The sequence below is a fragment of the Brachionichthys hirsutus genome, chromosome 11, assembly GCF_040956055.1.
Source record: "Brachionichthys hirsutus isolate HB-005 chromosome 11, CSIRO-AGI_Bhir_v1, whole genome shotgun sequence".
NCBI classification, from domain to species: Eukaryota; Metazoa; Chordata; class Actinopteri; order Lophiiformes; family Brachionichthyidae; genus Brachionichthys; species Brachionichthys hirsutus.
The window spans coordinates 1-27500 of record NC_090907.1 but is presented as its reverse complement, the minus strand read 5'-3'; the positions used below and the strand labels follow the sequence as shown (position 1 = coordinate 27500).

Below are 27500 nucleotides of genomic sequence, written 5' to 3'. Positions count from 1 at the left end.
TGTGCGTGCGTGTCTCTGCGTGTCTCTGCGTGTGCGTGTCTCTGTGTGTGCGTGTCTCTGTGTGTGCGTGTCTCTGCGTGTGTGTGTCTCTGCGTGTGTGTGTGTGTTTGTGTGTCTCTGCGTGTCTCTGCGTGTGCGTGTCTCTGCGTGTGCGTGTCTCTGCGTGTGTGTGTGCGTGTCTCTGCGTGTGCGTGTCTCTGCGTGTGTGTGTCTCTGCGTGTGTGTGTCTCTGCGTGTCTCTGTGTGTTTGCGTGTGCGTGTCTCTGCGTGTGTGTGTGTTTGTGTGTCTCCAGAGCAGCTGAAGGGCATCGTGACGCGTCTCTTCAGTGAACACGGATTCTTCCTCCAGATGCAGCCGGACGGAGCGATCAGCGGGAACAAGGACGAGAACAGCGACTACAGTGAGTCCCGGACAAGCCCCGCCCACTCACCGGCACCGGCACCGGCACCGGAGACAAGCTGGTCAGGTTTCCTCTGATCAGGTCTCCTCCTGCTCCTCCTCTTCCTCCTCCTCCCCCTCCTCCACACTACACCTGTCCGTCTTGTCTCACCTTCTCTCTTCACTCCTGTCTCAGTCTCAGATTGTTCGCTTAGCGCCGGGCGCCACCATTAGCATTACAGTCCTAAAGCTAAGCTAACGGTTTGTCCATCAGCGACAGGTGACACACCTCCTCCAGCTCTCATGGAGTTAATGAATCATCTTTCTCTCGACCAATCAGAAGCTCAGTTCAACTCTTTAACTTGACTGTCTCTCTGCCTGCCTGTCTCTCTGCCTGTCTGCCTCCAGCGCTGTTTAACCTGATCCCGGTGGGTTTGCGGGTCGTGGCGATCCAGGGCGTGAAGGCGGAGCTCTACGTGGCGATGAACGCAGAAGGGTTCCTCTACACGTCGGTGAGAAGCAGAAGATCAAAGCAATACCGGCCGAACACCAAGCTAGCAGGCTAGGCTAACACACCGGTCTGACCGGAGCCCCTTTTACAGAACCTGTTTAAGTGTGTCGGGGGGGGGGGGGGGGGGGTAAATCAGGTAATGTCTCCAGATTAAGACGAAGACGTTTTACACTTCCTCTAATCTAGAGGAGAGGGAGGGATGGAGGAGGGGAGGGAGGGAGGAGAGGAAGGGGAGAGAGGGAGGAGAGGGAGGGGAGAGAGGGAGGGATGGAGGAGAGGGAGGGGAGGAGAGGGAGGGGAGGAAGGGGAGAGAGGGAGGGATGGAGGAGAGGAAGGGGAGAGAGGGAGGGGAGAGAGGGAGGGGAGAGAGGGAGGGGAGAGAGGGAGGGGAGGGAGGGGTTCTGAACGTTTCTCCCCGTCTGCTTCCTGGCATAAAGAGGTGACGGGAAGGGAAGGGACAGACTTCCAAGATGGCCGCCGTCCTCCCTGCTGATGGGCGTGGCATCTCCTGTTTTCAGGACGTGTTCACGGCGGAGTGTAAGTTCAAGGAGTCCGTGTTCGAGAACTACTACGTGATCTACTCGTCCACGCTGTACCGGCAGCACGAGTCGGGCCGGGCCTGGTTCCTGGGCCTCAACAAGGACGGGGTCGTCATGAAGGGGAACCGCGTGAAGAAGACCAAACCCTGCTCACACTTCGTCCCCAGACCCATCGAAGGTACGGCCCTGGTTAGCCTAGCTTAGCACGAGCACTGGAAGCAGGGGGAAATGGTTAGCCTAGCTTAGCACGAGCACTGGAAGCAGGGGGAAATGGTTAGCCTAGCTTAGCACGAGCACTGGAAGCAGGGGGAAATGGTTAGCCTAGCTTAGCACGAGCACTGGAAGCAGGGGGAAATGGTTAGCCTAGCTTAGCACGAGCACTGGAAGCAGGGGAAACGGTTAGCCTAGCTTAGCACGAGCACTGGAAGCAGGGGGAAATGGTTAGCCTAGCTTAGCACGAGCACTGGAAGCAGGGGGAAATGGTTAGCCTAGCTTAGCACGAGCGCTGGACGCAGGGGGGTACGGTTAGCCTAGCTTAGCACGAGCACTGGAAGCAGGGGGGAACGGTTAGCCTAGCTTAGCACGAGCACTGGAAGCAGGGGAAACGGTTAGCCTAGCTTAGCACGAGCACTGGAAGCAGGGGGGAACGGTTAGCCTAGCTTAGCACGAGCACTGGAAGCAGGGGGAACGGTTAGCCTAGCTTAGCACGAGCACTGGAAGCAGAGGGAATCGGTTAGAGGGGATCAGGAGAGATGTTTAGCTGAAGAAAGTGTTCCTACAAGCAAAGTTTAAATATATTGAATTTGTTTCTGAGTAGAGAATAAAGGTGAGAGTCGCTTTGACCGACAGCACCTGAACTCATCGTGAGGTTGTCCTGCAGGGTGGAGGTTCAACAGGAAACAAGAAGCTCCTTCCTCTTCCTCCTCTTCCTCCAACGGCACACATGCACATGTTGTGAAGGGTGGGACAAAGCAGTGTCTCCTTGTCTGCATAAAAGCGTGTTGTCTCCTCCTCCTCCTCCTCCTCCTCCTCCTCCTCCTCCTCCCTGCAGTTTGCATGTATAAGGAGCCGTCGCTCCACGAGCTGGAGGAGAAGCTGCAGAAGCCGTCGAGGAGCCCGACACTCAACAGCGGGGAGCGGGAGAGGAGCCAGGAGCGCGAGCAGGAGGACGAGCAGGAGGACGAGCAGGAGGACTGCACAGAGCAGGACGGATCGTAGCCTGCAGCGCCCCCCACAGGTGGAGGAGGAGGAGGCGAACTCCCATTTTAACACTCCCTCTGTTCAGCAAACGACAACAAAGAAACCCAGAAAGGAAAGAGGAGAGAAAAGAAAACGTGAAATAGTTTAAACGTAAAGGGGAGGGGCTTGTTTGGACGTCGAGGATAATTATTTACATTTTATGCAAAAAGCCGTGCTGAGTCAGCGCCGGCGAGCACCCCTAGCCGTCATCGCCACGTCATCATCAGAGCTCCGACGCTTTACGCCGCGTAGAAACGTCCTTCATGTCATGAATGCTAAAACGTCGCCGCGCTTCTTCCTCATCGCTGTGTTGCTCCGTCCAATCAGAGCACAGCTGTTTGTCTCCAGAGGCGGGAAGGCCGCGGCGTTCGGACCGGCGGGAGAGCAGGAGGAATATAAAGGAACAGCTTAGCCTAGCTTAGCTTAGCTTAGCTTAAGTCACTTTAACATGTGTCTGTCTTCCAACTGTCCTTTATTCGTAGTTTAAGGAATTATTAGAGCTCCAATAAAACGCACCGTGAAGCTACTAAAGATTGCCGAGGCCCGTCGGAACCATCGACGACCACCCTTATTAGGAAATCGATAGCTAAACAGCCAGCTAGCACGCAGATGCTAACAATTTTCAACTTAAATCATGAGCTTCCAGCGTATCCGTTCCGAACCCTGGAACCACCCGGCTGGGGGCGGGGCACATAGTCTAGCGATCTACCATTATTGATCATTTCTGCAGCTCAAAATGTCTGTCTAATGCTAACAAGCTAACATCCTGAAGTCCGCTTCGCTTTTCGCGTCTGTTGGCGTCCCGGCTCTGATTGGTCGCTCTGATTGTGACGTCGCTGGCCGTCTGCTGCGTTCAGGGTCCGATCAGATGAGCAGTTTTTTTATTGCATGATGTACATCCCGGTGGTCGTTTGGGGGATTGAACCGGTTTCGGGTTACACACTGACGGCCGAGCTGCGTCACGCGATCCGGTCCGAACCGGTGATGCGTTCAAGGACTGTCCGGAATTAGAAGAATGTTTCCCGTTGACGTTTGTGCTGCGTCTGGCACGCTGCGTTCTGATTGGTGCCCTTCTGAAAAGGGGAGGGGCTGATCAGGAACTTTTCTTTCATGTAGACTGCATGTCGGCCAATTGTATAAAAGAGGCGGGGTTGAGATCCGAACCAAAGGTAATTGATGATGTCATCGTCACGGCCGTGTCTTCAGCTTCCTGATTGGTTCTTTTTCTTTCTGATTCTTCATAGTTTCGCAGATTGAACCCTGGGAACCAGTGGCACCTTATCAATGTTTGTGATCATTGATTATTAGTTTTGTTATTTGGAGGCACCTGAATAAAAAAAACAAAAGAGATGTATTTATCTATGATCTATATCAAATATTTATTTCAAAAACAGCTAAAGATTGTATTTCTCCTGAAGTGGCGTCTTTAGTTTGTTTTGCTGCGTGTCATGATGCGTTTAGGGAACCTGGGAATCGGGACGTTCTCTGACAGTGTGCTGTCTTACTGTTGTTTATATTTACCAAACTTTCTTTTGTTTTTGTTCATGAGAGGTTTCATTATTTCAGATTTTATTCATTCTTTATATTTAGGCCCGAGCGCCTATCCTAGTTTGTCTTCTTTTTTTAGATTTATTTTAGTTTATGATATTTATTTGTTTATTGCTGATATTTTTTCTTTGTAGTTTTTAGTTTTTCCTGTTTATTTGCAGTTGTAGTTTTTTCTTTATTTATTTCGATTTGCTTGTATTATTTTGTGTCTTTGTTTTTCCCTTTGTTTGTTGTTTGTAGTTTTTCTTATAGTTTGCAGTTTTTCCTTGTATTTTGTTTGCTGATTTGCTTGTATTATTTTGTGTTTTTGTTTTTCCCTTTGTTTGTTGTGTGTAGTTTTTCTTATAGTTTGCAGTTTTTCCTTGTATTTTGTTTGCTGATTTGCTTGTATTATTTTGTGTTTTTGTTTTTCCCTTTGTTTGTTGTGTGTAGTTTTTCTTATAGTTTGTAGTTTTTCCTTGTTGGACCTATTTCCGACGGAACGATAATTGTTTCTGCATCACTTCCGGCAGCAGCTGAACTACGCTGTCATTAAACTCGCTGATCTTTCTGTCACCGTTAGAAACTGTGGCATCATCAGCATTAGAAGAGGCGGAGTCAGTGTCAACGGACATAGGATGGACTCTGATTGGCTGCCACCACAGAGGAGTTTTATTCTTTTTAGAGTTTTGTCTCTTATTGGTTCAAAATAGACGGCTCTGGAGACTGGTGGGTGAAATCAAAGGAACGAGCCAATCACAATCCACGCACTGCCTCAGACCCCGACGGGAACAGCGTCGAAACTTCGTCTCCTGAGATCTGAACGGAGGGAACGATGAAGACGAGTGTTCGTTCTGGCACGCAGCAAACAACAGAAATAAACGTGTAAATAAACAGCTAAAACAAATAAACCTTGATTGACCCTGAACGCCTCACGGACAGTCTCAGAGTGAATTCAGTTCCACTTGATGGTGCGTTCAAATCCTGTGGGAAACGACACCTGTGAAATTCTCCCATCCTGCTGACGTCATTGGTTTTTACACTAGAATCAGCGGCTGTGCTTTCAGGAGGATCAGCAGGTCCTGGGCTGTGACGTCACAAGAAACAATGAGCGACCCGGCCTGTAGGGGGTGCTGTCCTGAACTTTGCTGAGTCACCCCCATTTAGCGCACCTTACATTAGAAGCCATCATCATCATCATCATCATCGAACAATAAAAACGAATGAAGTGAGAGCTTGGGTTCGTCTCGTTCCATCTATCTATCTATAATCTATATCTATCTATCTATAATCTATATCTATCTATCTATAATCTATATCTATCGATATCTATCTATCTATAATCTATATCTATCTATCTATAATCTATATCTATCTATCTATAATCTATATCTATCGATATCTATCTATCTATAATCTATAATGAAACAGAACTCAGAGTTCAGGTTCTGGTTCTGGTTAACTCGACCCAACAGAGCGGACGCTGATTGATGACGCAGCAGGAGGCGGAGCCGGAATTCACAGCGCGACTTCCTACACGCACGCACACACGCACACACGGACTGAGCCTTCCGCCCTGACGCTTCTTTGCGGTTCTGGCCCGGTCGGTCGGTTCCGTTCAGCCTAACACGTGACTTTGTTCTGAAGTCTCGCGCCGTCGCTGGAAGCCTTCCCGGTACCGGCCCGGTGTTTCCGGAGCGGGTCGGAGTCACCGGAGATTCACGCTTCAGTCCGGAACCAGGGTGCGAGCCCCGAGCCCGGAACCGGTCCAGCGTCATGTGAGTCAACTTGCTGATGCTTGTTTTGTTCGCGCTGCTGTTCTCGGGTTCCGGTTCGGTCCGGTCCGGTCCGGTCCGGTCCTATTCTCATAGGAGTTCTGGGATCTTAACGCGGTAACGGTAACGGATAACCTCCCAGAATCCTCTGGGGCAGGAGGCAGAGATCCGTACCTGCTGCTCAGCGGGACACTTGGACACTGGGACACCGGGACACCTGGACACCATGCCTGTATGGGCCGTCTCCTGTCCCGGTGGGGTCGCCATGGCCCCAGAGGAGGTTCTGGTCCAGTTCTGTGTTATTATGGGATGTTGCTGTCTTTTTCAGGGCGAGCTTCATCGCCACGCTCCTCATCCTCTCCATTGTGGTTGTCACGGCGACAGCAGACATCAGTCGGTCGGTCGGAGACCTGCCAGGTAGGCCACGCCCCTTCACCTGGTTCCTAAAAATATGAAATCTGATCCTATTGAAATAAAACCTACGGAGAGAGACTCCTCGTGTGTCCCCGTGTGTCCCCGTGTGTCCTGAAGGGACCTTCGTCCCTCGTCCTTCCACCGACTCTTATAAAGTTTATTCCTGGACGCCCGAGACCTCGATAGGTCTGCACTCCGGAGACGCCGGCGTCCAACCCTGTCCCCCCACACGTCTCTGAAGACAGGCAAAGATTACTGTTCAAATAAAACACCTACGAGTACTGAGAACTGCACTTTCATTACAAACACTATCAGGATACAAGTATGTGTTTAAGTATTTAAGTAGGACAATACATCCTAAAGCCAAGTATAAGTACTCGGGACGTCCCGATCAGGACTCGGGTATCTATGGATCGTTTTAGCAGGTCTGGAGTTACGCTACAGAGTGAGACCTCTCTACGCCAGCAGCATGACGTCACTTCCTGTGACGCTGTTGGCTGAATGCTGCTAAACAGGAAGTAGCTTGAAGCTAGTCGCGCGAGTCTGAAGAAGACTAAATAGAGAATAAGGGACGTCCTGGATCCGCGTCTTCACTCGTCTTTAGTTTTTATGGATTATAGAAGTATCGGATCGGGACTCGGTATCGGTTCTAATCAAATGACTCGGACTCGGGGGGGCCGGATCGGGACTCGGTATCGGTTCTAATCAAATGACTCGGACTCGGGGGGGCCGGATCGGGACTCGGTATCGGTTCTAATCAAATGACTCGGACTCGGGGGGGCCGGATCGGGACTCGGTATCGGTTCTAATCAAATGGCTCGGACTCGGGGGGCCGGATCGGGACTCGGTATCGGTTCTAATCAAATGACTCGGACTCGGGGGGGCCGGATCGGGACTCGGTATCGGTTCTAATCAAATGACTCGGACTCGGGGGGGCCGGATCGGGACTCGGTATCGGTTCTAATCAAATGGCTCGGACTCGGGGGGCCGGATCGGGACTCGGTATCGGTTCTAATCAAATGGCTCGGACTCGGGGGGCCGGATCGGGACTCGGTATCGGTTCTAATCAAATGGCTCGGACTCGGGGGGCCGGATCGGGACTCGGTATCGGTTCTAATCAAATGGCTCGGACTCGGGGGGGGGGGGGGCCGGATCGGGACTCGGTATCGGTTCTAATCAAATGGCTCGGACTCGGGGGGGCCGGATCGGGACTCGGTATCGGTTCTAATCAAATGGCTCGGACTCGGGGGGGGGGGCCGGATCGGGACTCGGTATCGGTTCTAATCAAATGGCTCGGACTCGGGGGGCCGGATCGGGACTCGGTATCGGTTCTAATCAAATGACTCGGACTCGGGGGGGCCGGATCGGGACTCGGTATCGGTTCTAATCAAATGGCTCGGACTCCGGGGGGCCGGATCGGGACTCGGTATCGGTTCTAATCAAATGACTCGGACTCGGGGGGGCCGGATCGGGACTCGGTATCGGTTCTAATCAAATGGCTCGGACTCGGGGGGCCGGATCGGGACTCGGTATCGGTTCTAATCAAATGACTCGGACTCGGGGGGGCCGGATCGGGACTCGGTATCGGTTCTAATCAAATGACTTGGACTCGGGGGGGCCGGATCGGGACGTCCACGCCCTCTTTGTCATTATTTATCGTGAACTTCTAAAGAAGACATTTTTCCTGTATTAATGGACGCATCTGATTGGACGTGCTGTTGAACTAACCTTTGAATTGTGCCCGCCCCCTCAGGGACCAGGTGCCATGGCTGGGAGGAGTTCAGAAAAGGGGCGGTCTCTGTGCTGGAGGGGGAGGTCGGCTGGCTGTCCTGTCCTCTTTTGTCTCACCCCCCCACCCAGCTGGTAGGACACAACCTGGCGTGGTACCACACCCCCGAGGGCAGCGACCTGGAGCAGCCAATCAGGCTCAGGTAAAGCTGCAGGGTGTCCTCTTACAGCGTCTCCGTTAGCCTCCGTTAGCGGTTAGCGTCTGATTTACCATCTTCTCTGCAGTTCCCGTCTCACCGAAGACGGAGAGACGCTGTGGCTGCAGCCGGCCGCCGGCGCCGACGCCGGGCGCTACGTCTGCGTGCTCGGGTAAGAAACGGCACCTGGAATCAGAAACCCGAGCCTTTCGGATCCAGATGGTGGTCCGGATCAGCCGTACCCTGGTCCTGCTAACGCACTCAAACAATAGCTCGTTATTGATCAGATCAGATCAGGGCGGCTTCCATCGCCTGCTGGAGCGCCTCTCAGCCCCGTACCGGGAACACGCCGGTTACGCCTCCCTGCTGGAGCGCCTCTCAGCCCCGTACCGGGAACACGCCGGTTACGCCTCTCAGCCCCGTACCGGGAACACGCCGGTTACGCCTCTCAGCCCCGTACCGGGAACACGCCGGTTACGCCTCCCTGCTGGAGCGCCACTCAGCCCCGTACCGGGAACACGCTGGTTACGCCTCCCTGCTGGACACTTCCACATGCAGGGTTTGAGATTGGACCGCCTCTGCGCCACAGTCGCCCCCTAGTGTTCTACGCTGTACCTGTTATCTAGCTGTCTCTGTCTTACAGCAACACGTCGTCCTGCATTAAGACCGCCATCTGGCTGAAGGTGCTGCGGCAGGACCAGCTGGTCCTGGTCACCGACTGCCCGCCTCCGGCTGCCGTGGCAGCGAGTCAGGAGGTAGCCCCCCTCCAGGAGGGGAAGCTGCTGGAGTGTCCAGACCTGGAGGACGCTGCAAAGATGGCCGACAGCAGGCCGACGGTCACCTGGGTCTTTGTGAAACCGGAGAGATCGGTATTTCAGAATGTGTTTACCTTTAAAGCTGCTAGCATAGCGCTATCAGATTAGCATCCAGTGGGTGGTCCCTGCTAGCGTAGCGCTATCAGAATAGCATCCAGTGGGTGGTCCCTGCTAGCATAGTGCTATCAGAATAGCATCCAGTGGGTGGTCCCTGCTAGCATAGCGCTATCAGAATAGCATTCAGTGGGTGGTCCCTGCTAGCATAGCGCTATCAGATTAGCATCCAGTGGTTGGTCCCTGCTAGCATAGCACTATCAGAATAGCATCCAGTGGGTGGTCCCTGCTAGCATAGCGCTATCAGATTAGCATCCAGTGGGTGGTCCCTGCTAGCATAGCGCTATCAGATTAGCATCCAGTGGGTGGTCCCTGCCAGCATAACGCTATCAGATTAGCATCCAGTGGGTGGTCCCTGCCAGCATAGCGCTATCAGATTAGCATCCAGTGGGTGGTCCCTGCTAGCATAGCGCTATCAGATTAGCATCCAGTGGGTGGTCCCTGCTAGCATAGCGCTATCAGATTAGCATCCAGTGGGTGGTCCCTGCTAGCATAGCGCTATCAGATTAGCATCCAGTGGGTGGTCCCTGCCAGCATAACGCTATCAGATTAGCATCCAGTGGGTGGTCCCTGCCAGCATAGCGCTATCAGATTAGCATCCAGTGGGTGGTCCCTGCTAGCATAGCGCTATCAGATTAGCATCCAGTGGGTGGTCCCCATGTCCTCTGGCTCTGGTCCCAGCAGTGTGAACGCTATCCATTCTGGGAGAGGGACCGGGAGCAGGTCGGAACCACGCTGCGGGTCAATCTCATGAAGGACCGGTACCAGGGCTTGTATTACTGTACGGTCCGCTACCAGAGGGGGGGCACCGCGCTCAGCTTCACCAGGACCATCAACGTCACCGCCGTCTGTAAGTCCACGTCCTCCTGCTGGCCGCTTTCTGCAGTGAGTCCATTCACCTGCACAGGTGAACTGTGTTGTCTTCAGTAGATCCGTCCACCGTGTCCAAAAAGCCCAGTCTCATCAACCCGTCCAGCGAGCAGTCCTTCAGCGTCAGACGGGGTAGGTTCCCGGCAGAACCGCACAACGTGTTCCAAGTTATGATGAAAGAGCGTTGGAAACCGGAACCGTCGGTCGGTGAAACGGCGTTCTGTAAAGGCGAGCCGGTCGGTCCGTCGACGTCCAGAACCGAACCTGCATCCGGACCGTCCTGTGATCCTGTCCTCGCTCAGGCTCGGAGGTGCGTCTGCTTTGCAAAGGCGTGTTCCCCTTCCTGGACTCGGCCTGGGACATCTGGTGGACGGTGGACGGGAAGACGCTGGACGAACTTCCTGACCCGCGATTCTCCAACATAAACAGGTGAGACGTGTCCACGCCGAGGACGAGCCCTTTCATCTAGTAACTCATGGGACGTGTCCACGCCGAGGCCGTCCCGTCTGGAGGACGAGGACGAGCCCTTTCATCTAGTAACTCGTGGGACGTGTCCCGCAGCTGGCTGAAGGACAGCTACGGAACCCGGACCGAGGAGAGCGTTCTGGTCATCGAGGACTTCCGGGCCAAAGACCTGGACCGGGAGTACAACTGCTCGGTGAAGAACGAGCGCGGGTTCCAAACCCGCAGGGCGCGGCTGCAGGAGGAGGGTAAGACGGAGGGACGGGGGACGGGCCGCCCGCTTCCTGCGGATGTTTCACAATAAAAGCATAACAGGAAAGGCACGCTTACGACCGTCCATCAGGTGGTGAGACGGCGCAGTGGGTAGCGCTGTCTCACAGCAAGAAGGTCGTGGGTTCGATTCCCTTCCGTGTGGAGTTCGTATGTTCTCTCCGGGTTCTCCGGTTTCCTCCAAGAACATGCGACGCATCCGGGGTGTGCCCCGCCTCTCACCTGCCTCCAGACGAAGAGGAGGATGAATGAGTGACGTGCTGGTTTCCATGACGATGCCGCTGTGTTTCAGCGCCGCTGCCGCTGCTGGAGCTGGGGTGTGGCCTCGGCGTGACGCTGCTCCTCCTCCTCCTCCTCTTCGTCACGTACCACGTCTTCTGGCTGGAGCTCCTGCTGCTCTATCGCTCCTGCTTCGGCACCGACGAGCGGCAGACAGGTGAGCTCGACGAGACCTCAGGTGAGGTCCTCGAACGCACCGCAGTCCCTCTGGGATCTGAACAGGAAGTCTGTGTGTCTGTGTGTGTGTGTGTGTGTGTGTGTCTGTGTGTGTGTGTGTGTGTGTGTGTGTGTGTGTGTGTCTCTGTGTGTGTGTGTGTCTCTGTCTCTGTGTGTGTGTGTGTGTCTCTGTGTGTGTGTGTGTCTCTGTCTCTGTGTGTGTGTGTGTCTCTGTGTGTGTGTGTGTGTCTCTGTGTGTGTGTGTGTGTCTCTGTGTGTGTCTCTGTGTGTGTGTGTGTCTCTGTGTGTGTCTGTGTGTGTCTCTGTGTGTGTGTGTGTGTGTGTGTGTCTCTGTGTGTGTCCAGACGATAAAACCTACGACGTCTACATCTCGTACGTGAGGAACGGCGAGGAGGAGGAGTTTGTTCTGTCGACGCTCCGCGGCGTTCTGGAGAACGAGCTCGGATACTCGGTGTGTATCTTTGACAGGGACAGCCTGCCAGGAGGGAGTGAGTACTGCAGTACAGTGTGTACTTGTATTATACTACCAGTAATACTACTACTGAAGCAGACATAGCACACGCCATCCGTCCGTCATCCGTCCTGTCCCCCTGCAGCCATCACAGATGAGACTCTGGGTTTCGTGGCTCGTAGCCGGCGCCTCCTGGTGGTCATCGGTCCCGGCTACGCCCGCCGGGGCTCCCAGACCCTCCTGGAGCTGAAGGCCGGCATCGACACCATGGCGCTAGGCGGGCACCTGCGGGTGATCCTGGTCCAGTACAAGCCAGTCCGGAGGCAGGGCTGGGTCAAAGAGCTGAGGAGGGCCCAGGTGGCCCTGACCGTGGTCCGGTGGCAGGGGGACAAGTCCACGGAGCTGACGTCCCACTTCTGGAAGAGGCTGAGGGTGGAGCTACCGGTGAGAAGGGTTGGCGGCGGTAAGGACATGTCCCTGCTGAGGCTGCAGAGTCAGACCAGCACCACCTCCCAAACCGGACTCATCAGCAACACGAGACGGTTCTGAACCGTGGTGTTGTCGCCACGGGAACAGTGTCATCAGCTCCAGAGATAAAGAGTGAAGGGACGAGCAGGGACAGAGACTGGACACGCCACGGTGTCCTTCATGTCCCTCCAGTCTCTGGTACTTTGGAAGTCTGCTATATAAAGTAGAGCGTCATCTGCATAGAGGGTTTAATGGGGCGTAACACTGCATGTGTAAATATACATACATATATAACCTGTACGCTGTATAAAAACATTTATTAAATCAATGAACTGCTGCAGAGAATAATTTTATCTGAAACATTTAACACAAACATTTTGACACTTGCTTGATTAGAGTCCTCCGAGCTCGACCTCCGACCCCCCAGCAGCGAACCCGAGACGGGTTCCGTGATATTTAGAGCGAGTACTTTAATGTTTCAACAAATTCAGAATGACGTTTAAAGACGGACAAGCGGCTCCTCCGCATCCTCCTGGAGTGTCCCCGGGGTGTCTCCACGTCCACCGTGTCCCCGTTATCAGAGTCCGGATGTTCCCAGGTGTCCTGAACACATCGTTCCGGACTGGCTCACAGGTGAGGTCAATCAGCTGACCTCACCTGAAGCAGAATATGTTTTAGCAGAACTACGACGCCCAGAAAGCCCGTAAACGTGAGACAGGAGGCGGAGCTAGAAGGGGCGGAGATGAAGACGCTGAGGTTGGGTACGTACATGTTAAGAGATGTATTTTGAAGTCCTGCCTCCACCTGCTGTTCTCAGGTGAGCAGCAGGTGTCAGTGTCTGGTTTCCCTTTCTCCTGCGTTAAGGATTGGTCACCTCAGGTATGACCTTTATGACATCACTCAGGTGGCGTCCACGTCAGCTGGGACACTGCTGTGGGCGTGACCCAGCCCTGGACTGGTTGAGCTGGTTAGACCAGGTGTGCGTGTGCGTGTGTGTGTTCGGACACGGCCAGGTGGCGTCGGGCCACAGCGGAGGCGTGTTGGTCGACTTGCATGCTGCACACGCTTAGAACACGCGACCGCCGTTATTTGATCCGCAGGAGAAACCGAATCCTGAGCGGTTGTTTTCCAGAAGTTGAATGTTCCCATGAAGCGTGTGCTACTTCCTGTTTACCTGCACAAACACCTGGTCTGGGGTCGGTGCGGTTCGGCTTCTAAACCCGCTCCCGAATCCCCTCGGCACCGCCCGGAGGTCAGAGGTCAGCAGCAGCGTAGAAGGGTCCATCATCATCCTCACGCCGATCAGCTGATTACTGGAGAGACCGATCAATAAGGCCTAATTGGATATGAATCGGGAGGTTCTGACCCGGATCAGGTTTCTCCTCTGATTTGGAGGAATTCTGGTGAAACTCCGGGTTGAGTTTGAGCCGCCGTCGGCTCCGCCTCCTCACGGAGGATTGGTTGTTTGACGGCAGGTGTAACCTGAGCTCTGGCCCCTTTCAGGTGGGGGGGCTGAAATGGGCCGGTGTGTTGACGTGAGCCAAGCTGTTGGGTTCTGAACCCGTTCCCCGGATCGTGTTTCAGTCGGGCCGGCCTCTTTAATGAGCCGGTACTCCGGCCGCCAGCAGCTTGTGATCCCGATCGGCCCCGCCCCGACATTCCTGCCAGACTCCGAGCCCCCCCCCCCCCCCCCGTCCTGCCTGAAAGGGCCTCAATCTGTCGGACAGCTGCAGCCGGGCCTACCTTGTCATTAGAGGGCCGGCGCCGTCGGACCGCCACGGCCCCGTCCCGCTCTTGGGAGACCCCGGGCCGGGCCCGGACCCCCCCAGGGAGAAGAAACCCCACGATGGTTAGCTGGTGGGGAGGGGGGTCTAACTGGTTTCACTTGTAACGGAGATGAAGAGGCGTCAGACTGCAGGTCAAGGAGGAACGTTTTCCTGCTTAACTTTGTTTCTACAGCAGCGTCATGACAACCAGCTTGGGTGGGCGGGGCATAGAGATGACCTCACATGGCCAAAAGTATGTTTGATGGTTTGTTTGTTTCAGAATGTTTTAAATTAATTTATTTGTACTCGACTGTTACTAAAATCTAATGATTTCATGCAGGAAATGTTTAAATTCTATCCTTCAGTCGCCATTCAGTTCTCCGTATGAAAACATGACATCATCCTGAAACAGCGTGACCTCAGTGATGTCATCGTCATCGTTGCTATGACATCTGATTGTTGTTTCTTTGATGTGGCAGCAAACAAACAACTCTTTTCATGCCCATGTGTAAAAACCATTGAGGCTTTAAACCAAATAAAGCGTTTAAAGTGTTCAGGTTCAGACAGGAAGTGTTCAGGTTCAGACAGGAAGTGTTCAGTTTCAAACAAGAAGTGATCAGGTTCAGACAGGAAGTGTTCAGTTTCAAACAAGAAGTGATCAGGTTCAGACAGGAAGTGTTCAGGTTCAAACAGGAAGTGTTCAGGTTCAAACAGGAAGTGTTCAGGTTCAGACGGGAAGTGTTCAGGTTCAGACAGGAAGAGTCCAGGTTCAGATGGGAAGTGTTCAGGTTCAAACAGGAAGTGTTCAGTTTCAAACAAGAAGTGATCAGGTTCAGACAGGAAGTGTTCAGTTTCAAACAAGAAGTGATCAGGTTCAGACAGGAAGTGTTCAGTTTCAAACAAGAAGTGATCAGGTTCAGACAGGAAGTGTTCAGGTTCAAACAGGAAGTGTTCAGGTTCAAACAGGAAGTGTTCAGGTTCAGACGGGAAGTGTTCAGGTTCAGACAGGAAGAGTCCAGGTTCAGATGGGAAGTGTTCAGGTTCAAACAGGAAGTGTTCAGGTTCAGGCAGGAAGTGTTCAGGTTCAGACAGGAAGTGTTCAGGTTCAGACAGGAAGTGTTCAGGTACAAACAGGAAGTGTTCCGGTTCAGACAGGAAGAAAACAGAACTAAAGTGTGAAAAGTCAAGCTGCCAGCTAAGCTAACTAGCTAACGACCTGCTTCCTATGCTACTAGCTAGCAAAGTTTAGTGGGCTCAGTTTACATTTCTGAGTTAGGCGGCAGAAATATTCAAGAAGCTTTTTATTCATTTGCTCAATGGCTAAAACGTCTTCAACATGAGTGTTCCTTAATTCCGTAATTCACTGAGCTGTCCTCCGGCCACTAGGGGGCTCACCAATCACAGAATCACCTGGACACCTGCCGGTCGAGGGCTCTAAACCACTTCCTGTTTGTTAGCACGCGGTTGCGCTCGCACCATGATGTTCCTTTGGTGGTCGTCTGGGCAACCAGGTGAAGTTCCACTTCCCGTCTGGGTCCTTCCTGACGAAGGCCTGCCCGTGGGGGAAGCTGTGGGTCCTGACGCTGCTGGATGGGCTAATGGACATGCTAAAGGCCAGATCTTTGCGGATGCTAGGTGGACGACATCTCGCTGACGAGGCGGAGACGGATGTCAACCGGTTCATAAAGGGACTGGAAGACGAGGCGGGTGGTGGACTGAACTGGATTTTGTTGGGAGACCAGTGGGCTGCTTGTGTTTGGACCGGTCCCGGACAGAACTCTGCTGTTCTTAGTTCTTTTTGGGGCGGAGCTTCAGGAGCTTCATGCTGTCTGGCTAGCCTAGCCGCAGAGAAGTCGTAGCGCTGACCCGAACCCAGTGTCCAACAGTTCTGTCCCTCAGCAGCACGGATCATAAATCTGTGGACAGGAGACGGAGTAGAGGAGCTGCAGGAGGAGTCGAAGGAGCTGCTCCTGCTGCATTGCTGTGATGAGGAGGAGGAGGAGGAGGACCAGGACCCGTTGGAGGTGTCAATTGTGTCCCTGTCCTTCAGTCCGAGCGTCCGTAGAACCCAAAGGTCCAGGTTTGGTTCTGGGGTGGAACATGTCTCGGTGGTCTTGGAGCAGAACTCGGCAGCAAGGTTCCTGCAGACCTGCTTGCTGACCGGCCGGGAAGTTCTGAGGTTCTGGAAATGTTCGATGTTCCTCTTCCTCTTCCTCTTCCTCCTCCCGTCAGCAGGATGTCTCTGAGAGGAGAACCAGCCAATCAGAACCAGGCGGGAAACCACGGTACAAAACGCTTGAGAGGAGAGGAGCCCGAACCTCTGCTCCCTCCCCCCTGACACCAGGTGGGAGGTGGGGGTCAACCAACCTTTGACGAGTTGAGGAACCCTCTGAGTTTGTGGTTCTCCTCCTGGAGGCGGGCCACCTCCTCCTCTCTCTGCAGCAGCGTCTCCTGAAGCTGGGATAAAGTCAGAACCAGAACCGGACCGAGCTGAGACGGTCCCTGTTGGTTCCTCTGGAGGTGAAGCTGCTCCGACCACACCCGGCCAGCAGGGGGGGCTCCACCAGACTCTAGGAAGCAAGTACTCAGTTACCTTCAGAGTACTCGAATACTTTCCATTAAAAGCCCTTAGTGCAAAACAATGGGCGGGGTCAAATATTTCAACCAATGGGGAGTGACTCGTCCTCGTTTATCTTCACAAGGTTGAAGATTTTATTAATGTTAAGAACCGCTGAAGACCACCGCTGGTTGTTTATTTGCAGCCGGTTGCCATGGTGACGTGTTCTCCTGTCTGGTTGTCCTGTTGTTGCAGTACCTCGCTACTGTAGTACTATCTGCAGCATCCTTACCCCATGTAGCGGGCGGGTTGGGTCCGAGGTCACTGTGGTCACCGGTCCAAATGGAGGCCAGGGTTTCCATGGAAACCCCACCTGGAGGTGGTGGTGAGGAAGAGGAGGAGGAGTCCCTCAAACAGAGACGAGGAGAATTTGTTAGCGACTGAAAAGGAGGCGGCAGCTGGCGTCGTGCGCTGAAGGTGATCAGCTGATTGGACCATAGATCTGGACCATCTGGACCACAAGCAGGACCAGGTCCTATCGGATCAGAGCCATCATGGTGAATCCCATGGTTTCATGTACTGAGAAGAGTTCTAAAGGTCCTGGATGAATAGAGTTCTGGATGAGTAGAGTTCTAAAGGTTCTGGATGAATAGAGTTCTAAAGGTGCTGGATGAATAGAGTTCTAAAGGTACTGGATGAGGAGAGTTCTAAAGGTTCTGGATGAATAGAGTTCTAAAGGTTCTGGATGAATAGAGTTCTAAAGGTACTGGATGAGTAGAGTTCTAAAGGTGCTGGATGAGTAGAGTTCTAAAGGTTCTGGATGAATAGAGTTCTAAAGGTGCTGGATGAGTAGAGTTCTAAAGGTTCTGGATGAATAGAGTTCTAAAGGTTCTGGATGAGTGGAGTTCTAAAGGTGCTGGATGAGTAGAGTTCTGGATGAGTAGTGTTCTAAAGATTCTGGATGAGTAGAGTTCTAAAGGTTCTGGATGAATAGAGTTCTAAAGGTACTGGATGAGTAGAGTTCTAAAGGTACTGGATGAGTAGAGTTCTGGATGAATAGAGTTCTAAAGATTCTGGATGAGTAGAGTTCTAAAGGTTCTGGATGAATAGAGTTCTAAAGGTACTGGATGAGTAGAGTTCTAAAGGTGCTGGATGAGTAGAGTTCTGGATGAGTAGTGTTCTAAAGGTTCTGGATGAATAGAGTTCTAAAGGTACTGGATGAGTAGAGTTCTGGATGAGTAGTGTTCTAAAGGTTCTGGATGAATAGAGTTCTAAAGGTTCTGGATGAATAGAGTTCTAAAGGTGCTGGATGAGTAGAGTTCTAAAGGTGCTGGATGAATAGAGTTCTAAAGGTACTGGATGAGTAGAGTTCTAAAGGTGCTGGATGAGTAGAGTTCTAAAGGTTCTGGATGAATAGAGTTCTGGATGAGTAGAGTTCTAAAGGTTCTGGATGAATAGAGTTCTAAAGGTACTGGATGAGGAGAGTTCTAAAGGTTCTGGATGAATAGAGTTCTAAAGGTTCTGGATGAATAGAGTTCTAAAGGTACTGGATGAGTAGAGTTCTAAAGGTGCTGGATGAGTAGAGTTCTAAAGGTTCTGGATGAATAGAGTTCTAAAGGTGCTGGATGAGTAGAGTTCTAAAGGTTCTGGATGAATAGAGTTCTAAAGGTTCTGGATGAGTGGAGTTCTAAAGGTGCTGGATGAGTAGAGTTCTGGATGAGTAGTGTTCTAAAGATTCTGGATGAGTAGAGTTCTAAAGGTTCTGGATGAATAGAGTTCTAAAGGTACTGGATGAGTAGAGTTCTAAAGGTGCTGGATGAGTAGAGTTCTGGATGAGTAGTGTTCTAAAGGTTCTGGATGAATAGAGTTCTAAAGGTACTGGATGAGTAGAGTTCTGGATGAGTAGTGTTCTAAAGGTTCTGGATGAATAGAGTTCTAAAGGTTCTGGATGAATAGAGTTCTAAAGGTGCTGGATGAGTAGAGTTCTAAAGGTTCTGGATGAATAGAGTTCTAAAGGTACTGGATGAGTAGAGTTCTGGATGAGTAGTGTTCTAAAGGTTCTGGATGAATAGAGTTCTAAAGGTGCTGGATGAGTAGAGTTCTAAAGGTTCTGGATGAATAGATTTCTAAAGGTACTGGATGAATAGAGTTCTAAAGGTTCTGGATGAATAGAGTTCTAAAGGTGCTGGATGAGTAGAGTTCTAAAGGTTCTGGATGAATAGATTTCTAAAGGTGCTGGATGAATAGAGTTCTAAAGGTGCTGGATGAGTAGAGTTCTGGATGAATAGAGTTCTAAAGGTTCTGGATGAATAGAGTTCTAAAGGTGCTGGATGAGTAGAGTTCTGGATGAATAGAGTTCTAAAGGTTCTGGATGAGTAGTGTTCTAAAGGTTCTGGATGAATAGAGTTCTAAAGGTGCTGGATGAGTAGTGTTCTAAAGGTTCTGGATGAATAGAGTTCTAAAGGTTCTGGATGAATAGAGTTCTAAAGGTTCTGGATGAATAGAGTTCTAAAGGTTCTGGATGAATAGAGTTCTAAAGGTGCTGGATGAGTAGAGTTCTGGATGAATAGAGTTCTAAAGGTTCTGGATGAGTAGTGTTCTAAAGGTTCTGGATGAATAGAGTTCTAAAGGTGCTGGATGAGTAGTGTTCTAAAGGTTCTGGATGAATAGAGTTCTAAAGGTTCTGGATGAATAGAGTTCTAAAGGTTCTGGATGAATAGAGTTCTAAAGGTTCTGGATGAATAGAGTTCTAAAGGTTCTGGATGAATAGAGTTCTAAAGGTTCTGGATGAATAGAGTTCTAAAGGTTCTGGATGCTCATCTTTCCACCTGTCTCTCACCAAAACCTCGAACTAACGTCACGCGGCTGCGGTAAAAACTCCGACCTCCGTCAGTCACGTGCACGCGCATCGATCATCGATTATCTGAGACAGACGCTGAACTCACGGAGGATGCTGGTCCTCGTCTTCAGGCTGCTCGGGATGACGTCAGGACCGGGTTGAGAAGCCGCGTTGAGACCGTGATGTGGAGCTGAGGACCCGGAGAACTGAATAAACCTGCAGCTCCCGAGGACAGGTAGGAGAGCGCGCGCGCGCGCGCGTCCAATCAGCTGGTAGGACCGCGCTGCTGACGCTGCCGGTTCTCTTTCGGCTCATTCCGAGCTGTCATGTGACGTCATAATGACAGAAAAACTCCGGACTCCGGTCCGGACGTGTTAACACGCTCGAAGTCCTGTCCTGATTAATGGTTTGGTCCAGTGAACGGTCCTGATTAATGGTTCGGTCCAGTGAACGGTCCTGATTAATGGTTCGGTCCAGTACTGCAGCAGCTTTATTGATCAGATGTTCATATTGACAGTATTGACATATTGATGATTATCAGCTGATCAGGGCTCACTGATTGATTGGGTTCGTTCATCTGTAATCTGACACCATGCCAGAACCAAGTCACTAAGGAGAGGCCAGGACCGCTGCTAATGTCCGCCAGACGTTTGTCCCCCTGTCCCCCCCTGTGGGACACTGGCTGCCCATTATATTTGACTTTTGTGGCTGGTTAAGTCTTCTGGGGGGGGGGGGGCTAATCTCTGCCGGGGGCCCTCAGCATGTCAGACAGCAGCAGGGACGCAGGACATTCTGGACGGTGGCAGGCTTGAGGACGGGGAGAGACGGCAACGAGGTCAAAGCTACACCTGGACATGGAGACTAGACCTGGACATGGACATGGAGGCTAGACCTGGACATGGAGGCTAGACCTGGACATGGAGACTACACCTGGACATGGAGACTAGACCTGGACATGGACATGGAGGCTAGACCTGGACATGGAGGCTAGACCTGGACATGGAGACTAGACCTGGACATGGAGACTACACCTGGACATGGACATGGAGACTAGACCTGGACATGGAGACTAGACCTGGACATGGACATGGAGGCTAGACCTGGACATGGAGACTACACCTGGACATGGAAATGGAGACTAGACCTGGACATGGAGACTACACCTGGACATGGACATGGGACCATGACCTGGTAAAGCTCCTGCACCCGCAGCGGTTTCCTGCGGTGTTCAGGGCAGGCCGTCCTCTCGCCTCCTCTGAATGTGTCTCTGTTGCTAGGCGACCTGCTGAGCTGCCAGAACCCACCCCGGGCGGCGGATTACGACCCTCTGCAGCTCCAGCTGGTGTGATTGAGTGAAGCGGATTCACGCTGCGGTGCCTTTGAGCCAGGCAGCGGTGCTGGACGTCCCTGCTCCGGGGGCGTGGAGGTTCTGGGCCGACCCAAAACCACCCAGTCAGTCCTGAGTAGTTCTGTTTCTACGGAAACGCGTCTGGCAGAAACCTGTGATGTCACAGAGGGCGAACGTGCACATGATGTGCGTGCACGTGCATACACATTCACTGCTGCACGCAATGACCTTAGTTTCAGCTTCAGAAATGAGGGACGCTGTCCTGCAGCATCTGTTTGAGACAGAAATGAGGGACGCTGTCCTGCAGCATCTGTTTGAGACAGACATGAGGGACGCTGTCCTGCAGCATCTGTTTGAGACAGAAAAGAGGGACGCTGTCCTGCAGCATCTGTTTGAGACAGAAAAGAGGGATGCTGTCCTGCAGCATCTGTTTGAGACAGACATGAGGGACGCTGTCCTGCAGCATCTGTTTGAGACAGAAAAGAGGGACGCTGTCCTGCAGCATCTGTTTGAGACAGAAAAGAGGGATGCTGTCCTGCAGCATCTGTTTGAGACAGACATGAGGGACGCTGTCCTGCAGCATCTGTTTGAGACAGACATGAGGGACGCTGTCCTGCAGCATCTGTTTGAGACAGAAATGAGGGACGCTGTCCTGCAGCATCTGTTTGAGACAGACATGAGGGACGCTGTCCTGCAGCATCTGTTTGATGTCTGGGGACTGCGTTACTTTAAAGGCTTTAAAGTAGAACATGTCTCCAGAAGTGTTTTGTCTCTGGGATTGACTTTGTGACATGACTCCAGGACGGGTTTGGTGGACGCCAGTTAACGGGGCAGACGTTAAACAGCCTGATGACCCTGCAGGGGGCGCTACCTGCTGCTGTAAGGCAGGTTCAGCAGGACAGATGTCAGCCCCCCCGCTGGGATCCTAATGACAGGGGGACGGACGGCAGGATTTGTTGGACCTGCCTGCTCTCTGCTGGACATCCAGACAGACGGAGGCAGGCCTGTGATTGGTTCACAGCATAGAGGCGTGTCGGAACATTCTGGATCGGAACCGGGCCGTGGGACGTTTGCTTGTTTGTTTGTTTGGAACCCGATGGATCCGGCACTCAGGTGTGGTCACCTGATGCTGCTGCGTCACAGGAGCCAATCAGCATGGAGACTGGTGGTGGAGGTAGGACGACACCCGGGACAACCGTCCATCATGTCCTCTGTCTCACCTAGTCCAATCAGAAAGTCCCGTCCTGGAGACGGAATAAAAGCTGGTCTCTGTTTGATCAATAATCTGATCGATCAGTCCAGATCCTCCGTCTGCTGAGGGAAGTAATCTGATTACTCTGTTTCCAGCGTGGCGTCTGGATCATCGGGGCGTGGCGGTCGGCGGTCGGCGAGGATTAGTTTCAGATTCCAGCTCAGCTTCAGGACCGAAACCCGATCCAAACTCAACGACTCTTCTTCAGGTGTTGGGAGGAAGCGTGCTGATTGGTGGACTCAGAAACCTCTCCAGGGCCTCGGGATCCGTTTGTTCTCCGGTTCCGGGCCTGATTGTACCTGAGCAGGTAGCAGACGGGCCTCTCGGGTTTCACGTTGGCCACATTTACACATTTCTGAACGTCTATTCAAACGTTTGCTGCGGTGTCGTCTTTCTAACCTGAGCCGTCTGTCCAACATCCAATGTCCTCTGGCACGCAGTCCAGGTCATCATCCGGCGCCGCCTCGGGTCAAGTTGCTGCCTTCACCTCGGCCCGGGAGCCGAGTCGGAGCCGAGTCGGACCACCTGACCCAGAAGACGACATCACGTCTGATCGAACAGGTTAATGCTGGACTGGACCATCAGACACCGGGTCGTAAGGACAGTCCGGTGAAAGGGTTCCCGAGTGTCCCAGGTCCCTGAAGGTCCCGCCCAGGTCCCTGAAGGTCCCAGGTCCCTGAGTGTCCCTGAAGGTCCCGCCCAGGTCCCTACGGTGGTTTCAGGGGTTGCTGACCGGGTGGACGTCACCGGTACCGTCGGGTTCTACCCTGACCCGGACCCATTACTGTTCCTAACATGAAATGGTCCTGATGACGAAACACAGGAAGTGATGTCACTGGCAGTCATGAAACCTGACACCTCTGGAGTCGTTAGCATGCATAATATGAAGTGTTGTTGCCCCGCCCCCACCCTGGGGTGAGGTGATGCTACCATTAGCATTATGCTAATACTCCGGGGGAGTCTGGTTGCCTAGGTGACGTCGGTCCCTTTGTCTAAGCTCCCGCCCGGCCTCTCAGAACCGAAGCGTCTTCGGTCCAGCTGGTTCTTCTTCTTTGATCATCGTGATTCGTCTGTTTTGATCAGCTGATATTGATTTTCAGGCGCCGTCCTGGAGACGTTTGCTCCTCTCCGTCACTCAGCAGCACCGACGGCGCCGGAGTCCGGCTCGCTGAGGTCAGAACACACAGGAAGTGTCCCCGCGGCTCGGTCGATGTCCTCGTCAGCCGACAAAGAGTTAAGAGTCGCTTTGAACTCGAGCAGAAACCAGCTGCAGACAAAGGTTCGGAGCCCAGAGGTGCGTTTGAATCTTTATTAAGAAAAGACAGACAGGTGAACATATCCAACACGCCCAGTCTGACACCATCCCATCCATCGGATCAGCTACGACAGAAGCAGAGGGACACGGGGGCGTGGCCACACCTTCTGTTCAAAAATACCGTACAAAGATCCTCAGGCGAGCTCCGACTCAAACCTCGCGCCCAGATTTTTATCTTTAGTGGTTGAAGTGACATCAGTTCCTGGTTTAGCGATGAAGCTAATGGGGCTAGCTGATGACCTGGTTTAGCGATGAGGCTAATGGGGCTAGCTGATGACCTGGTTTAGCGATGAGGCTAATGGGGCTAGCTGATGACCTGGTTTAGCGATGAGGCTAATGGGGCTAGCTGATGACCTGGTTTAGCGATGAGGCTAATGGGGCTAGCTGATGACCTGGTGTTGTGTTGTTCTGTATTAGCCCCAAAACTTTAACAGCTAATATTTGCTATCTTAGTTGGCTAGTACAGTTAGCATAATGCTAAAATTCACAACCCTGCGAAGATGAAGACGTGTTAATATTGTTTGCTAAAATATGGATTTGGGGAAAAGCCAACAGCTAACTGACAATACAAGCTAGCATTGTAGTTTTGCTGACCAGATAACATCAGCAGTCGTTTGAGGTTAGCGCTAACGTAGCTATTAGCTAACAGCTCAGCAGGCAGAGGCGTTCCTATGACAGACAGACATTCCCGTTCCTGCAGCCCTTGAGGCGGACCTGGACCTGAGGAGGAAGGAGGGAATAAATCCCACGGAGGTTAAAGGTTAAAGTCAGAGCGGCATCCGGTTTCCTTCCACGCTGATTTTAACGGCGTGACCCGGCTTCGTCAGGCGACGGATGTCAGCGAATCTACGCATCTGTTTATCGACGCGGGACAAACCCTTCTTCATCGGCCCCTGCAGAGAGAGAGAGCGAGAGAGAGCGCTTTAAAGGCAGGAAGCTAGAGAGGCTAACGTGCTCATGAGCCGCCTCCCTGTCAAAGGGCCGAGGAAACAAACAAGTCCTTTTGGTCTTGTTTGTTTGTTGTGAGCACTTTAGCCCGTGTTTCATCGCCATTTAACGCTTCCCTTCTCCAGACTCATCTCATGCACAGGAAGAACTCAAATCCTCAGAGGGGACCACCTGCTGAGAAGCTTCATCACCAACCCCCCAGAAATCGAAAGAAGCAGCCCCTGAACCAGTAGCTCCAGACGTGACCTGATGGAGGCGGTTGGTTCGCGCTAACGATGGCTAACATTAGCTTACACTGTGTTAGTTTTAAGACATGTGTGATATTTAAAAAACGAAGGAGAATCAATACCAAAAACAATATTATTACGAGATGAAAGTAATGCAGCGGAATGCTAACACTAGCTAACAACATCAGCAGTCTGCATGACCTCAATGTACATCAGCTGCTAATGGTAGCTAGCTCAGCTGGCTTGTTTTATTTTGAGGAGTCAGTGTGTCTGGAATGCTAATGCTAATGTGGATGATTGCTAACATAGGTTAATGCTACAGAACCTTTTAGAGTGAGGCTAACTTAGCTAAATCCTTATTAAGCTATAACAATAGTTTAAGTTCAGCAGGTGTGCTAGCTGCTAATGCTAGCTGTCTCAGGTGGCGAGGAGGAGGGTTTGAAGAACGGGTCAGATTCAACCAATCAGGAGGTTTCCAGCAGCCAAGCAGCATTTGTTAGCTTGAAAAGCGACCCTGCTTGATTCTGATTGACGTCTGTTGTTTTGTCTAACATCCTGGAGCGGGTCAGAAGGGGTTAATGTTCGACAGCCCCATCACCATCATACCATGCAGGACTTACTGCCCCCCCTGCAGGACAGCAGTAGGAACTACAGGGGCATCCTGTTCCCCTCTATGCTGATCTTGACCGCTCCCTGCGGACGCTTGATTTTCCTGCGCTCAGCGAAGCGGCGCTTGTGCTTCTCCAGCAGGCTGAGGCCCTTCCTGTAGCCGCTCTACAGAGGACCAATCACAGCGCAGCTAGTGACCGAGCCTCTGCTAGCATCAATGCTAAACAGTCTCTGCTGCCCCAGTGTTTTAAACATCAGTAAAGGTACGCCGCGGACTCACCCTGCTGGACTCCATTTCTACGTTCCACTTGGGTCGGACCACGTAGTCTTTGTTGGAGGGCATCGGAACCCGGGCCCTGGCGCAGAACCCGGGGTCGCGGGTCGCAGCGCTCTGTGGGAGGAGGCGCTCGGTGAGAGTCGCCGTCTTCACTTTGAGCGAGGACATTGGACTTACTTTTCCTCCCCGGTCAGCTGTTTCTCCAGGTCCCGGCGAGGCGTCTGTCCCCCAGAACTAAAGACAAGGAGAGAGACGCCCCGGTGAACGGACACGCCCCATGCTAACATTAGCATCCTCCACCTCGGAGGGTTAGTGAGCCTTTCAGAACCGTCCGAGTCCACTCGGGGAACCCGGATCCAGACCTGTCCGAGTTCACTCGGGGAACCCGGATCCACGGAACCCGGATCCAGACCCGCTGACTGGTTCCAGATCGTGCCGGTACCTCAAGCGTCTCCTCTGGGGCATCTGCTGGTCCAGGTCTCTCTGCTGGCGCTCCTCCCTCGTCATCCCTTTGTAGTTGGACGTCAGTCCGAAGATGGGCCGCGACCACTCGTCTGGACGAGAGATGAGAAGGTTCAGTGTCCACGGGCTGGCCGGAGGGGACGGAGGGCCGGCGGGACGGCGGGCCGGCGCTTACTGATGAGCTTGAGGGCGAGCTCCTTGTTGGACCGGGACTCTTTGGGGTGTTTGTACAGGAACATGACGGCCCGGCCGATGCCGCTGTGCTTCAGGGTGTCCTGACTCACGCTGGGCAGCTGGACGAGGACACACGGCGCGAGACACGGCCTCAGACACGGAGCCCGGAGCCCCGCCCGTCCTCAGGAGACACTCACCTCCTGGAGGATCCTGAGAAGCTCCTCCCTGATCCGGAGCGCGGGGAGGGATTTATCCGGGAGCGGACTGATCCACTCCTTAATGGCCGTCATCACGCCGCTGTCGATGAACGTCTCCTTCAAGTCCTGCCTGAGGGACAAACGGCACCGTGACACCTGAGACCAAAGCCCCAGGACAGCGATAGAGATCAGCCAATCAGAAGCCTTCTTACTTCTTCAGGTGCATGACGACGTGCGGCAGCAGCGTGAGCTTCTTCAGCGCCGGCTTCTTGCTGCTGTTCAGCATTCTGTCCTCCTGTTACAGAGGACAGAGACACTCAGAGGACGGAGACGCTCAGAGGACCGAGACGCTCAGAGGACGGAGACGCTCAGAGGACGGAGGAGACACTCAGAGGACGGAGACGCTCAGAGGACGGAGGAGACACTCAGAGGACGGAGACGCTCAGAGGACGGAGACGCTCAGAGGACGGAGACGCTCAGAGGACGGAGACGCTCAGAGGACGGAGACACTCAGAGGACGGAGACACACAGAGGACGGAGGAGACACTCAGAGGACGGAGGAGACACTCAGAGGACGGAGACGCTCAGAGGACGGAGGAGACACTCAGAGGACGGAGACGCTCAGAGGACGGAGACGCTCAGAGGACGGAGACGCTCAGAGGACGGAGACACTCAGAGGACGGAGACGCTCAGAGGACGGAGACACACGGAGGAGACACACGGAGGAGACACTCGGAGGACGGAGGGACACTCGGAGGATGGAGACGCTCAGAGGACGGAGACACTCAGAGGACGGAGACGCTCAGAGGACGGAGACACACGGAGGAGACACTCAGAGGACGGAGACGCTCAGAGGACGGAGACACACGGAGGAGACACTCGGAGGACGGAGACGCTCAGAGGACGGAGACGCTCAGATGACGGAGACACTCAGAGGACAGAGACACTCGGAGGCCAGACCTCGGCAGCCTCGTTCATCTTGCTGATCATGGCGCTGACGACGTCGTCCGCGTCGCTGATGAAGGTCCCGCCGTCTCGATGGCGCCGCCTCTTGCTGTTCAACGCTTTCCTCCTGGCGAGCATGATGTCGAAGTCGGACATGAAGCTGGTGCTGAGAGAGAGAGACAGGGAGAGAGAGAGAGAGAGAGACAGGGAGAAAGAGACACACACACAGAGAGAGAGAGAGAGAGAGACAGAGACAGAGACACACACAGAGGGAGAGAGAGAGGGAGAGACAGAGACACAGAGAGAGAGAGACAGAGACACACAGAGAGAGAGAGAGAGAGAGGGAGAGACAGAGACACAGAGAGAGAG

General features: G+C 53.0%; 4 protein-coding genes across 4 annotated transcripts in view; 2 read left to right on the top strand and 2 right to left on the bottom strand.

Annotated features, from left to right (window-relative positions):
* Window positions 1-5123, top strand: part of LOC137901152 (fibroblast growth factor 12-like) — a 10805-nt gene extending 5682 nt beyond the window's left edge. The window contains exons 3-6 of the mRNA XM_068745155.1: window positions 294-401; window positions 788-891; window positions 1409-1607; window positions 2481-5123. Of these exons, the coding sequence (XP_068601256.1) occupies window positions 294-401; window positions 788-891; window positions 1409-1607; window positions 2481-2647 (578 nt within the window). The 3' untranslated portion in view covers window positions 2648-5123. The remainder of the gene's footprint in view (window positions 1-293; window positions 402-787; window positions 892-1408; window positions 1608-2480) is intronic.
* il1rap (interleukin 1 receptor accessory protein) lies at window positions 3560-12543 on the top strand. The gene is made up of 13 exons (XM_068745667.1): window positions 3560-3649; window positions 5843-5973; window positions 6299-6387; window positions 8138-8315; window positions 8398-8481; window positions 8953-9178; window positions 9920-10088; window positions 10169-10240; window positions 10411-10537; window positions 10670-10818; window positions 11133-11276; window positions 11641-11784; window positions 11893-12543. The coding sequence occupies exons 1-13, from the start codon at window positions 3560-3562 to the stop codon at window positions 12294-12296; spliced, it is 2007 nt and encodes a 668-aa protein (XP_068601768.1). The 3' UTR covers window positions 12297-12543.
* Window positions 12544-15434: 2891 nt separating this feature from the next.
* On the bottom strand, window positions 15435-16900 carry LOC137901621 (geminin coiled-coil domain-containing protein 1-like). Its single transcript, XM_068745666.1, has 3 exons — window positions 16831-16900; window positions 16349-16551; window positions 15435-16223 (listed from the first exon to the last, which is right to left on the bottom strand). Exons 1-3 carry the CDS (start codon window positions 16898-16900, stop codon window positions 15435-15437), a joined length of 1062 nt encoding a protein of 353 aa, XP_068601767.1.
* A 6372-nt stretch (window positions 16901-23272) lies between these two features.
* Window positions 23273-27297, bottom strand: LOC137901620 (protein IWS1 homolog; the record flags this gene model as incomplete). Its single annotated transcript, XM_068745664.1, is given in 9 exon segments — window positions 23273-24185; window positions 25357-25454; window positions 25457-25467; window positions 25531-25587; window positions 25796-25907; window positions 25991-26108; window positions 26187-26316; window positions 26399-26481; window positions 27147-27297. Coding segments are annotated over 9 exon segments (886 nt in total), but the record flags the coding sequence as incomplete, so codon positions are not given.
* Window positions 27298-27500: the final 203 nt, after the last annotated feature.

What these genes read in the sequence shown, in the direction of transcription:
- LOC137901621 (XM_068745666.1), bottom strand. Translation starts at nt 16,900, where the DNA reads ATGGAAACCCTGGCCTCCATTTGGACCGGTGACCACAGTGACCTCGGA. An exon ending in CAACCCGCCCGCTACATGGG is followed by an intron (nt 16,552 to 16,830) that starts GTAAGGATGCTG and finishes CTTGCTTCCTAG; the next exon opens with AGTCTGGTGGAGCCCCCCCT. An exon ending in GGTTCCTCAACTCGTCAAAG is followed by an intron (nt 16,224 to 16,348) that starts GTTGGTTGACCC and finishes TTCTCCTCTCAG; the next exon opens with AGACATCCTGCTGACGGGAG.
- il1rap (XM_068745667.1), top strand. Translation starts at nt 3,560, where the DNA reads ATGTACATCCCGGTGGTCGTTTGGGGGATTGAACCGGTTTCGGGTTAC. An exon ending in ACGCGATCCGGTCCGAACCG is followed by an intron (nt 3,650 to 5,842) that starts GTGATGCGTTCA and finishes TTTGTTCTGAAG; the next exon opens with TCTCGCGCCGTCGCTGGAAG. An exon ending in GTCGGTCGGAGACCTGCCAG is followed by an intron (nt 6,388 to 8,137) that starts GTAGGCCACGCC and finishes CCGCCCCCTCAG; the next exon opens with GGACCAGGTGCCATGGCTGG.